Source organism: Monoraphidium neglectum, assembly GCF_000611645.1.
Source record: "Monoraphidium neglectum strain SAG 48.87 unplaced genomic scaffold scaffold00624, whole genome shotgun sequence".
NCBI lineage: Eukaryota > Viridiplantae > Chlorophyta > Chlorophyceae > Sphaeropleales > Selenastraceae > Monoraphidium > Monoraphidium neglectum.
In genome coordinates, this window is record NW_014013004.1 from 1 (window position 1) to 11,324 (window position 11,324).

General features: G+C 64.9%; 4 protein-coding genes across 4 annotated transcripts in view; 3 read left to right on the plus strand and 1 right to left on the minus strand.

Annotated features, from left to right (window-relative positions):
• Positions 1-446: 446 nt before the first annotated feature.
• On the plus strand, positions 447-674 carry MNEG_4481 (hypothetical protein; the record flags this gene model as incomplete). The annotated part of the gene is made up of 1 exon (XM_014047037.1): positions 447-674. A coding segment is annotated over one exon (228 nt), but the record flags the coding sequence as incomplete, so codon positions are not given.
• Positions 675-2,701: 2,027 nt separating this feature from the next.
• On the plus strand, positions 2,702-5,100 carry MNEG_4482 (hypothetical protein; the record flags this gene model as incomplete). The annotated part of the gene is made up of 6 exons (XM_014047038.1): positions 2,702-2,894; positions 3,096-3,211; positions 3,419-3,762; positions 4,008-4,101; positions 4,376-4,507; positions 4,831-5,100. The coding sequence occupies 6 exons, from the start codon at positions 2,702-2,704 to the stop codon at positions 5,098-5,100; spliced, it is 1,149 nt and encodes a 382-aa protein (XP_013902492.1).
• A 1,334-nt stretch (positions 5,101-6,434) lies between these two features.
• On the plus strand, positions 6,435-9,262 carry MNEG_4483 (hypothetical protein; the record flags this gene model as incomplete). The annotated part of the gene is made up of 8 exons (XM_014047039.1): positions 6,435-6,503; positions 6,693-6,779; positions 7,079-7,168; positions 7,354-7,397; positions 7,626-7,824; positions 8,065-8,172; positions 8,674-8,770; positions 9,093-9,262. The coding sequence occupies 8 exons, from the start codon at positions 6,435-6,437 to the stop codon at positions 9,260-9,262; spliced, it is 864 nt and encodes a 287-aa protein (XP_013902493.1).
• Positions 9,263-10,278: 1,016 nt separating this feature from the next.
• Positions 10,279-11,324, minus strand: part of MNEG_4484 (hypothetical protein) — a gene marked incomplete at both ends in the record, with an annotated part of 2,537 nt that continues 1,491 nt past the window's right edge. The window contains 2 exons of the mRNA XM_014047040.1: positions 10,279-10,329; positions 10,517-11,173. Coding sequence (XP_013902494.1) covers positions 10,279-10,329; positions 10,517-11,173 — 708 coding nt within the window. The remainder of the gene's footprint in view (positions 10,330-10,516; positions 11,174-11,324) is intronic.

The following is an 11,324-nucleotide window of genomic DNA, read 5'->3' on the forward strand; positions in this document are numbered from 1 at the left end:
GGGCCCGCCACGCCCGGCGGCGCGGGCGGCGGGGGCGTCCCTTCAATGGCTTGGGGCCTGACCGCGGGCGGCGCCCTCGACGCCGCCGCCGCGGCCGCTGGCGCCGCCGGTGCCGCCGCCGCGGCGCCGCCGCGGCCGCAGCTCGACCTGTCAGCCCTGCTGCCCCTCCTCCGCGGCCTCAACGCCGCCGGCTGCTGACTCAGCGCCAGGCGCTGCTGCGCCGCCGCGGGCGGGGCCCCGTCTTGGTGCCTCTGCCCGCGGCGCGCCGACCGGGGAAGAGTCTAAACGCATCCAAAGAATGATCTTGTGGGGTCCCGCGGTTACTACTGATGCTGCTACTACTAATACTACTACCAACACTAACACATTGAACCCTTTGCTTGCAGTCCACGCCCCTCTGTGCACCGCGCCGGCAGCTTCCTACGTACCGTCCCCTTGCAACCCAGGCCGGCCGCCACGCGGGCCTGCGGGCTTTCAAAACGCTGTGCGCGCGCCGCCGCGGCTGCTCGGGCGCCGATCGGCCCCTGCGGCCGCTCGCACACGCCGGGCGCGCCCCCGCCCGGCACGGGCCCCGGCGCGCCTGCCGCGGCGCGTGGAAAACCGCTGGCCCTTCCGATACCTCTCTAACGATACGCCCCCCAACCCGGAACGCTCCCCGGCAAGGGCCCCTGCACGTGCCCGCCGCTCACGACTCGAACATGCGCCGCCCGTCAGCCCCTGCCCATGGGTGCGGCGGCCACCTTGCACTCGCCTATCTGCGTGTGCTTGATTGCGGCAACATTTTCCGATGCCCCGCGCAGGCGCGCCGCCTTGAAGTGCCTCACCCCGCGCGCCATGGGAGGCGGCTGCCACCCCACGCGCATGGCACACTCACATACACACACATACACATACGCACACTCGCCTGAGGGAGGGGCGGGCCGGCCCTTCGGCAGGCCGCCACCGGCGCCGGCGGCGCTCTGGTTGCAGCCGGCCGCCTCACCTTGTTTACTTTTCGATCTATCGAGTATGGGTGTGTGATTTGGGAGGAGGTTGTCGAGGCTGTGGTGGGTTTAGTGGGCGCATTGATCTGCACGGGGCGCCAATGGTGAAAGGCGCGCGCACGCCCTCGCACGCGCAGCCGCGCGTGTCGCCCTGTGCGGTGCTGCCCCGTCGCCCTGTGCGGTTGGAGGACTGGGGCGTCCCAAGACACAAAGAAAAGCCTGTGCCCGCGCGCTCGCCGCGCACGGGCAAGCCTCCCTCTCGGCCCCCCAAGACCGTGGCATCCGGACAGATGCAGCGCGCCCGCGCATGCGTGCGCACGCGCGAGCATGTCGTTGCGCGCCCTCCACCCGGGCGGCCGCTTTGGCACCATCCCCTCCCCTCCACACCCCGCCCGCGCCCCGACGCAACCCTTATGGTGGAATTTGCATGGGGCGCTCGCATGGCGGGGCTGTATTCCCGCCTCCTGTCCTTTCCGCTCGTTCTCTGGACGCGCTTCGACACTTGGCCCCAAGGCGCGTGCCCCTCCTTGCGCCGCGCCCTCGAGCTTCGCGACCGCCCACGCCCCGCCGGCGGCGGCTCCCACTGTCCGCTCGAGGGATGAATTACATATGCGCCCCCCGCGTCTGGGCGGGCGAGCACACGACTCACATGAACACCGCGGCGGGAACGCACGACAGTTGGTGCTGGGCCGTTGGCCGGGCCGCAAGCGGCCGGGCGGCCGCGGGCCGGGAAACGGGGGGGCGGGCGAGGCGCGCGGGCGTTTGCTGCACGCACGAACGTGCGCGGCCGCCGCCGCCTCCCTGCCCCGGCCGCCGAGCGCGTCGGCGCCGGCGGCGTCAAGCCTCAGGGGTTTGTTGTATCTTGCTCTCGAATCGCCGCCGCATGGCGGCAACAACCAAAGCAACGACATTTTCACAGGCGGCGCTGCACCCTTTGGTGTTTGTTATTATGGGGGGTTTCGCCGTCCTGTTTCTGCACGTGTGGGTGGGGGTGTGGGTGTGAGTGATTGTGTTGTTCGGCAGCTGTAACCGCTCACTGCTGCTCGCTCGCTCAGCAGCGCCCCCCAGATTGGACTGACGCAGCCTGATGCGGCCGGGAGGGTCTGCCAGCAGTTCATCTCCATCTGCGCGGGCATGGCTAATGGGGGACTCACCTGGGGGATGGGGGCTTTGAGGTGGGGGCACTCTCCAGCAGGGGGTGGAGCCCAGCACATGTGCCTCCCACCACCCTGGCCACAGGGGGCAGCTGCGCGCAGTTCATGCAGGTTGCTGGGGGCGTCTGTGTTCAAGTGCAAGGGCCCGGTCACCGCCCTTGCAGTGCGCCCGTCTCGCAATGACTCAAGGACAGGTGGCGGCGACAGTGGTGCTACTATGAGCAAAGGCGGCGGGCGGTATGATATCGTACACCAATTCAGGATCCCTCAAGACGCGCTTTATAAGTTCTATAATTTTGAGTTTCTGATTGTCAATTGTCACCATACACCACACCCGGAAACATACCTGATCACGTCGTGACCACGTCCATCACGGTACTCTCGCATGTGAAGCTGTGTATTGTTCGAGGGTCCTCACATATCATAATCCACGTCAAGCACCCTTATCAGGCGATCAGAGTTGAAGCAGCCACACGGCCACAGATGCGCGTCGGGCACTCCGCGTCACGCCCTGCCGCGACCCGTCCTTGGTGTCCGCGCCCCGCGGCCTGCCGAGCGCGCGCCATGGCAGCCAACGGGGCGCCCGTGCTGCAGCAGCGCGCGGTGGCGCAACCCTTCGTCCAGCAACAGGAGCAGCAGGAGCAGCAGGAGCAGCAGCGGCAGCAGCAGCAGCAGCAGCGGTACTGCCTGGTCAAGAATGGGGAGCTGCTCGCCTGCTCCCAGGGCGCTGGCGCCTGGCTGCAGGCGGCGCCGCGAGGTGGGGCACCCCACCCGCGCCCGCCACCCACCTCACCGACCGCCCAGGGCGCGCCCGCGCACCCCCGGCCGCTGGCCACACGCAAGCCAAGCCTTGGGCCCCTGCCGCGCCTGCGTTTTGCGCACGCGAGAGCGCCCCCGCCAGCAGCGGCGCATGTCGACCCGCCGGCCCCCGTCTCCGCCCGTCCCCTGGCCCCGGCAGGCGCCTACACGACCGCCCGCACCGTCGGCGACGACGGCGCGCGCGTGCTGAAGCTCGCATCCCACATCTCCCGCCTTGCCCTGTCTGCAAGCCTGATGGCGGCCGCCGACTCCCAGGTAAGGACGGCCGGCCGGCAGCCCGCACGCACGCTTTGGGCCCCCGGTGGCGGCTGTGCTCCCTTCGCCGGCTGTGACCGGCTTGGGCGGGGCAAACTGCGAGCGGAAGCTGCTGCGCAACTGCGGCGCCTTTGGGACCCCCGTGAAGCATCCAGCGCTGACGCCATGACCTGCTGCCCGCACCCCCGCCGTCCCCTGCCCGAGCAGCTGGTCACCAGCGAAGCCCCCGCGCCGCCCTCCTTCACGGCTGAGCAGCTGCGGCCCCGCGTCCTGCAGTGCATGGGCGCTGTCATCGCCGCCTTCCGCAGCGGCGTGTGCGCCGGCGGCCTGCAGAGCTCTGCGGACAGCGGGGCACCGGGTTTTCAGCAGCAGGCGCAGCAACAGCAGCAGCAGCAGCAGCAGCAGCAGCAGCAGCAGCAGCAGCAGCGGCGGCAGCTGAAGCTTACGCTGCTGATGACGTGGGGGGACGAGTCAGCCGAGTCATTTGACCTGTGGTGCCACGGGGAGGCGCTGCCGCCGCGGCCGCGGCCGCCTGTCAAGCTGCAATTCAGGTAGGGGCGCTCGCCGCGTTTCTATGTTGATGCAGCTTGGCACCTGCATGCCCTTTGCTGTTTTTGCTCAACAGGTTGACTTCTAGTTGAGTGTAAAGAGGGCACGGGGACGTGATGCATGGGGTCACTTGATGACAGAGCTTGTGGTTTATGTCGATTTGTGCCCCCAAGAGACCGAGTCATCTCCATGTTGATGCGCGGCGTCAGGTATTCCTCCTGTGCACCCGCGCCTGTACCCCACGCAGGGGCCTGCCGCGCAGCAACGCGCGCGCAAAGGACAGCGAGTGGGTGCGGCAGCGGCGCGCGCTGGAGCAGGCCAAGCCGACAGACGTCAACGAGGTGGGGTTGTGCCTTTTGTGTCGTTGTTTTGTGTGTGGGGTGTGTGGGTTGTGGGGGGTTGGGGGACGGGTGGGCAAACTGACCTATGCAATGTTGCGTTGGTGACTGACCTATGCAGCTGTGTGGTGTGATCGTGTGTACGTGCGTGTGTGTTTGTGTGTGTATGAAAGGGTCGGGCTCGTTTTCGCGGGATTTGGCAGATTGGCGCCACGTCGCATCACACATGACGCCCCATCGCCGCGCCACTGCACGCCAAACTTCACGCCCCGTTCAGGTGGTCCTGGGCACCCCAGATGGCGACCTGCTTGAGGGTCTGTCCAGCAACTTCTTCGCGCTGCACCGCGGCGTGGTGGTGACGGCAGACGAGGGTGTGCTGAGCGGGACCATCCGGGAGATCGTGCTCGAGGTGGGGCCAAGGGTCTGGTGTGCGCGCGGGGCGGAGGGCTGCGGTGTGGGAGGAGGGGGGCGCGGCTGGACACGAGGGCCGCGAGCCGAGAATGGGTGTGTGCACACAGCTGCCTGTTAGGGCTCACATGCTCTTTCAACGTGCTGTGTGTCGTCTCACCCCACCCACAAGGGGGGCTTCGCTAGGATGCGGGTTATAAATTGAATCAGGGGTTTCGGGATTTTCAACACGGGTCCCAAACCTTGTGTCTGTCATGCCTCCTCTGGCTCACCCTCTGCCCGTGCCCATCATCAACGCCCCGCCCCTGCTACCCCTCGAGCCAGGCCTGCTCCGAGGTCGGCGTCCCGGTGCGCCTGGAGCCCCCCCGCATGTCAGACATAGAGGAGTGGCAGGGCGCCTTCATCTCATCCACCTCGCGCCTGCTGCTGCCGGCAGACGAGCTGCTGTGGGCGCCGCAGGGCGACGCGGGGCTCGAGGGTCCAGACCGGGTGCGGGCGTTTGGGGAGCAGCACCCGCTGGTGCGGCGGCTCGAGGCGGCGGTGGCGGAGCGGATACTGCGGGACAGCGAGCGGGTGCCGCTACCTGAGGCATAGGCCGCCCGCCCGGCCGCCCCCGCCCACGCCCGCGCCCGCGGCGCAGAAGCCTGTATGTGGTTTGCGTGCAGGGAAGCGGGCATCGCTCGCTGCGCTTTGTTAGGCGCATGCGGCAAGGCGTCTATGTGGCAAGATTTCAAAGACTCGGGGTTGCACGTGCCGTTGCAGAAGCAGGGGCCGTCCAACTTTGAGGGTCCTCAAGCAGCAAAGGTTGAGGCAGGTACGGGCCCCCTGCTCCTGCTCGCTGCTGCTCAGTCATTGACTGCTTTCGAATCGCCTGGTGCTTGGTGAAGCCCGCAGCACTGCGGACAGTGGTGCAACGGCGCACCGGATGGTGCAGTGTGCAGCGCTGCACTCCCATGATTATGCTTTGCAAACACACATTGGAGGGAGCATGGAAATCCGGCTGAGCGCACTTGACGCCCTTCCCTTTGCTGGCGTTATAACACTGCAAATTTCACGTCCGCGTGGCCACCGCCGGCGTGCGGCGCTTTGGTTGTAACCGGCTGGTGGTCTGCCGCGTGGGGCTGGACGGACACGTCTGGGTGTTGAAAGCCTGGTGGTGCGGATTGGTGGGGTCAGCCCAATCCAGCGCAGCCCGCCCGGAATTTAGAGAGCGTGGTTGTTGTTGTCTGCAAATACAGTTGGACTGTCGAGGCTTTCCCCAGCTCAACGCATCAAAAGGGCTCACAGTGGCTTCATCAGTGTGTGGAGTCTGTTTTCACATGCCAGGACTGAGGTTATCAAGATGCTTGCATACATCTAGTCAGGGGGCCGGTGCGTCCGCATTTGACAGGAGGGCGCTCGATGTCTCGCCGCTGTGTCGCCTGGAAAGCAGGCAAAAGCAGTGTGAGGGCCGTTTGGCAGCTGACACAGTTCAAAGCGAGTCACGACCGATGACGACATCCACCCTCAGACCCATTGCCCTGGTCGCACCTGTAATTTGACATCACATGTATACACTTAATTCTGACTGAAAATTGCTGGCCAACATACAGGCAGCTGGCTGGCATTGGTCCAGCGACCTGTTTTTGACACAGTAGAGTACCCCTGAGTACCCGACTTCCGGAGGCTGATCGCTGCAAAATCGTACACCACAACAACTTCATTAACCTTATTGAGACTCCAGAGATACCATTTCCCGCGCGTTCGCGTTCATCAACCTCAGGGCCAACCCGCCTGATTCGCACTTGCGTGCCCTGTTGCGAGGCGTCATGGCCATCACGATTAAAGGATATCTCATGCCTGGCGGCTGTGCGCTACAAGGGGCCAAGATGCGCTGGCCCCGGGCGTGCAGCCTGCACCAGTCACCAGGGCGACGCTTGCGACGTGCCATGCCAACCTGCGCCGCAACGGGCGCCTCCCAGCTGGACGGCATTCAAATCAAGTTGATCGCATCAGACGTGAGCTGCTTGCACAACCATGGCTCAATTCATAAAGACCACGCACGGCTGTTCGGCCCGTGCAGTTCATGTATGGGAAGCAGCGGGCGCCCGAGCTGGCGGGCGCCTCACTCGTGCATCCGACCCCATTGAAACATGGCATCATCTCCGCCAATAGCACCGCCACGACGCCCTGATTTTGCACTGCAGGTTGATGGCACGCTGGTAAACAGCAAGCAGCAGCTGACCCCTGGCGTCGAGGCGGCCGTGCAGCGCGCACACGCGGCGGGCGTCCCGGTGCGCGCTGCGCAGACCGCAGCCATCGCCGCCCGGCCGCCCTGGTTAGGGCCGCGTGGCGGCCGCGCCATGACAGTGCCCGCTTGGTTTGCCGACTGCGACGTCAACCAAATTGTCCCGCTGAAAATCACGTGGCAGCAGCACGGCTCTGCATGCGTTCAGTATCGCATTTTCAGTTCAGCATAACTTCCTGCCCAGCTCCACAACCAATGTCGCCCTGCTGTCAACAACTCCCACCAAGCCCCCTCGGCACAAATCCCTGACACCCAAAACCCTTCCCACCTCCCGGCCTCCCGCAGCTCATCGTAGCAACAGGCAAGGCGCGCGGCCCCTGGGTGCCCAAGGTGCTGCCGCGGCTCGGGCCCCCCATGCCAGGCGTTTTCCTCCAGGTGCGGCGCCCACGCGTGTCGCGGCCTGCTGCGTGCGTGGGCTGCTGCTATGTACGCTGCAGGAGCGGCTGCTGTGTTGCTTCTGTCAGCAGCACGCATGCAGCGCCACGCCTTAACACGTGTGCGACAGCGTATGCACCGGTTATGGCTCCCCATCTTACCGGCCCATGCAACTGACCGCACAGGGCCTGCTCATCTGCGACGCGGAGGGCCGCACCCTCTACTCCCGGTGGGCGCCCCGGGTCTCCCACGCATGCTCCCCCCCGGCCCTGTCGGCCCCTGGACCCGTGCATCCGCCGCCTGGTAGCATTATGTAGTTTCCGGTGCCCTAAGAACGCCCTGCCGTCCTATCTGCTGACTCGGCCTTGCGCATCTCCCTCTCGCTGCTGCGGGCTCACCCTCAAACCGCCGCACCCCCCGAGCAACTAAACCGCCGAAACCCCCAAACCCCTGAAAGGTGCCTCGAAGAGGACGTGCTGCTAGCATGCATCCGCCTCGCGCGCGGCGCAGGCATCACGCTGACTGCCTACACCGACGACAGGATCATGGCGGATGCCCTTGATGAGCAGACAGAGCGGCTGCTGTTCTACCAGGAGCCGACGCCGGAAGCTGTCGGGAACCTAGAGGGGATCGTGGGGAAGCGGGACGTGCAGAAGGTGGGAGGGCGCACCGGCGGTTGAGAGGGGGTTGAGGGCGTGCGGGAGCGGCCAGGGGGAGCATGAAGGAGCTGCTGCTTGTCATGACTGCATGGCAGCGTCGCGGCGCGGTGGGTTGTGCTTGCATGCAGTTTGCATGGGGCACAAGGGCAAGGACGCCCGCTCCACCTCGCCGTATTCTCTGCGTCACTCCAGATTCCTGTCATCAGAGCCTCGCCGCCACCTCAACTGCGCTCGCAGGTCATTTTCATGGCCCCGCAGGAGCAGATTGACCAGCTGCGTCCCGAGGTGGCGGCGGCGCTGGAGGGCCGCGCGACGCTCACGACCGCCCTCAAGGGCATGCTGGAGGTGGGGGAGGGGTGGAGGGGGCGGCGGTCCGCGTCGCTGCTGGGGGCCTGAGCGTGTCGGGGTTTGTGGGTGTTGGGGTGGTGTTGCGTGTGTCTGTGGTGGGGCGAATTGTGGGTGCCAGTGCGTCTGGGGCTGGGAGGTTGAGCGCGCGTGTGCGTTCGCATGCATGCGTGCCTATCATGCGTGCTTGTGTGCATGTGAAGGCAGCCACAAAGTTTGACAGCCAGGTGTCTAGATTGTCTCAGCGTTGGGCTCGCGCTGGCACCGCACTGCAGCCAAAGCCATTTTCCCTCGTCGCCCTGCCGCTCTACGTGACATCACGTGACGTTGCACAACATCACTCTGCCAGCAGCAAGGGCATTCCCTGTGGCCGGGGAAACCCCTGGCTCCCCTTGCGGGGGTAAACTCCCCAAACATTAAAGGCCAGAGCAGCGAGCGGGTGCGGCCTGCCGCCCTCACAACACAAAGCAAGTCTCCCTGCCTTCTGTATCCCCCCCTCAGGTGCTGCCGCTGGGCGCGTCCAAGGGCGAGGGCGTGAGGTGGCTGCTTGACCACATGGGGCGGGACGCGCGCCACTTGATGGCCCTGGGGGACGGCGGTGAGCGCGGGCAGCGGGCCCCAGGCCCAGAGCTGGGGACCGCGCGCGGGGCGGGAGCCAGGGTTCGCGCGCAGGGCCGGGCCGTGCCTTAAAACGCCCAGGGCTATGGTGTGCCCGGGAGGGCGTGCTTGCTGCGTGGGGTCGGTCGTTGGCACCAAGCGCAGAGCAATTACAGAGGCGACCAGTCGACTGGGCCCGCTTGCTTCTCCGCCTTGTGCAACAAGATCAACTCAGCAACCTTACCCCCACTCCGCCATGAGCGGTACTGCCTTCGATTCCTGACCAATTCGCCACCCTCACCACCTTTGCATATTCAAACCAGAGAACGACATCGAGATGCTGCAGCTGGCCGCCCTGGGCGTGGCTATGGGCAACGCGGGCCCTGGGCTCAGGGCTGTCGCTGACGTCATTACGGGCACCAACGACGAGGACGGGGTGGCGCAGGCCATCGAGCAGCACGTGCTGGCGCCGCGGCGGCTGGCGGCAATGTGAGGCGCGCGGCCGCGCTGATGACGCGCGTGAAGTCTTGGGCTGTGTTTGAATCACCTGAACCAATGCAAATGACTTGACTGACTAATTGTGCAATATACTTTTGTCTGGGCGCGTGTGCAGCCCTCAAATCCCTTCAGGCCATCGTGAGAGGGTCAACAACATTGTATCAGGGAACAGCAGAGGCGAATCGCCCCTCAGCACTGGTGTAGTCACCGCCCAACTGCCTGCTATGGCAGGCGCGCTGGCTGGGGTGCATGTGGTTTACGCGGCGCTGACTGTTCAATGACATTCTGAGGCATGATATTTAGACTGGTGCAGTGCAACACTCGCCTGAGGCTGGGAACATGTGCTAGGGCAGGCCAGACTGCAAGCTTGGGTTCATAACGGTGCGAGGCGTCTATGTGATGCGCAGGGACAGGCTTCTGCCTGGAACAAAAAGTTGACTCGTGGAAAAATGTGACTTGCCTGAATGTTACAATCATGCTTGTGTTGCACACTGCCATTGTGTATCTATGGATATGCACTGGGCTTGAATCAGCGCGACCTTGACAGCTGCAACACCAGAGGCAGCTCAAAATCTTAGTCGCAATAGCAATGACAGTTTAATACAGCATCTGTGGCCTGGATCTGATGACTCTTAACCCAGGCCGACGAAAGGTATTATTCACATAGTACCAAAAAGTGTAGCTCTGGTTTGCCGGATGGACATGGCTTGACACATGTGGTGGCATGCACCCATACGCGCGAGACACCGCCACAACAGCGATGCCCAATCAAGTACGCACATATGAATACAACAGTGGTCCAGAACAGCAGAGAAAGCAAGTCAGCATGCCAGACTCACGCCACGTCCTTGATGGTGAAGCGCACCAAGGCTGTCCCGTCTTGCCCTATCAGGCCCCTGTTGTGCCACGCCACCTCGTCCCACTCCATCGGCCCCAGCCCGAACCCATTTGGGCAGCCCTTGCGCCCAGCCACCACCATGATCACTCGAGACGTGTGCCCAACCCATCTGCCTATCTCACGCCTGACTTGCGCCGACACGGCACTGCCAGCTTCTGCAACGGCTGCAGGTGGGGACAGCACCAACCATGCGCTGATCTGCATCCCTTTTTTACCCTTCTTTGCATATCTAATGATCCTCCACTTGACGCCCTGAAAGACAGTGCCATCTGTTGACAACACCGAACTGCTTTGTGGCACAGAACCTGCTGCCGCCCGCTCGCACAGCTGCCGCAGCTGTGCCAAAGGGACCCTCAGCTCCAGCGCAGCCTCCGTCACGCGGGAGGTGGGCCGCTGCAGCAGCCGCCAGGCTGCATGTCGTGCCAGGGGCAGGTGACTGTACTGGAGCAGATCTGACATGGCTTTTGCCTTGTCCGCTGCAGGCAGCCCTGCAGAAGCCAGCGCGTAGTGCATGTCAGCAGCGCTGATGGCCGGCGACCAGCTGGTCAGCAGCTGCGCGCCGAAGGCCGCGCTGTACAGCGGCGTCAGCCGCGGCGCCCGCACGCACTGCGCCAGCTCGGCGTGCTGCTCTGCGCTGCTGCTGGCGTTCTGCTTGACCCAGGCTGCCACTGTGTACACCACAGTGTTCTCACTGCTCACGCGCGTGCGCTCGTCGCTGAGCAGCTGCCGCAGGGCCGCAAATGGCAGCGCCAGCAGCTGCGCCCTGCAGCTGGTGTCAAGCCAGGCGGCGTCCAGGTCGCCCAGCCGCTGATGCAGCCCGAAGGCCGCTGCGTCGAACAGCGGCTTGAGCACCGGGTTGTCGGCCAGGGCCGGGGGCAGCCGGTACACCGCTGTCACAGTGTCCCAGTGAAGGGGGCCGGTGGCGCCATCCGCGGGTGCGCTGAGCAGCACGTGCACTGCGGCGCCCACAGCGCGCTCTGCACAGAGGCGGTCAGCCAGAAGCAGCACCTGTGAGTGAGATCGAGAGTGCGTGTGTGTTCGCGCTTGCGTGCGTGCGTGCGTGCGTGTGTGTCCGTGTGTGTGTGAGAGTGTGTGTGTGTGTGTGCGTGCGTGCGTGCGTGTGTGTGTGTGTGTGTGTGTGTGTGTGTGTGTGTGTGTG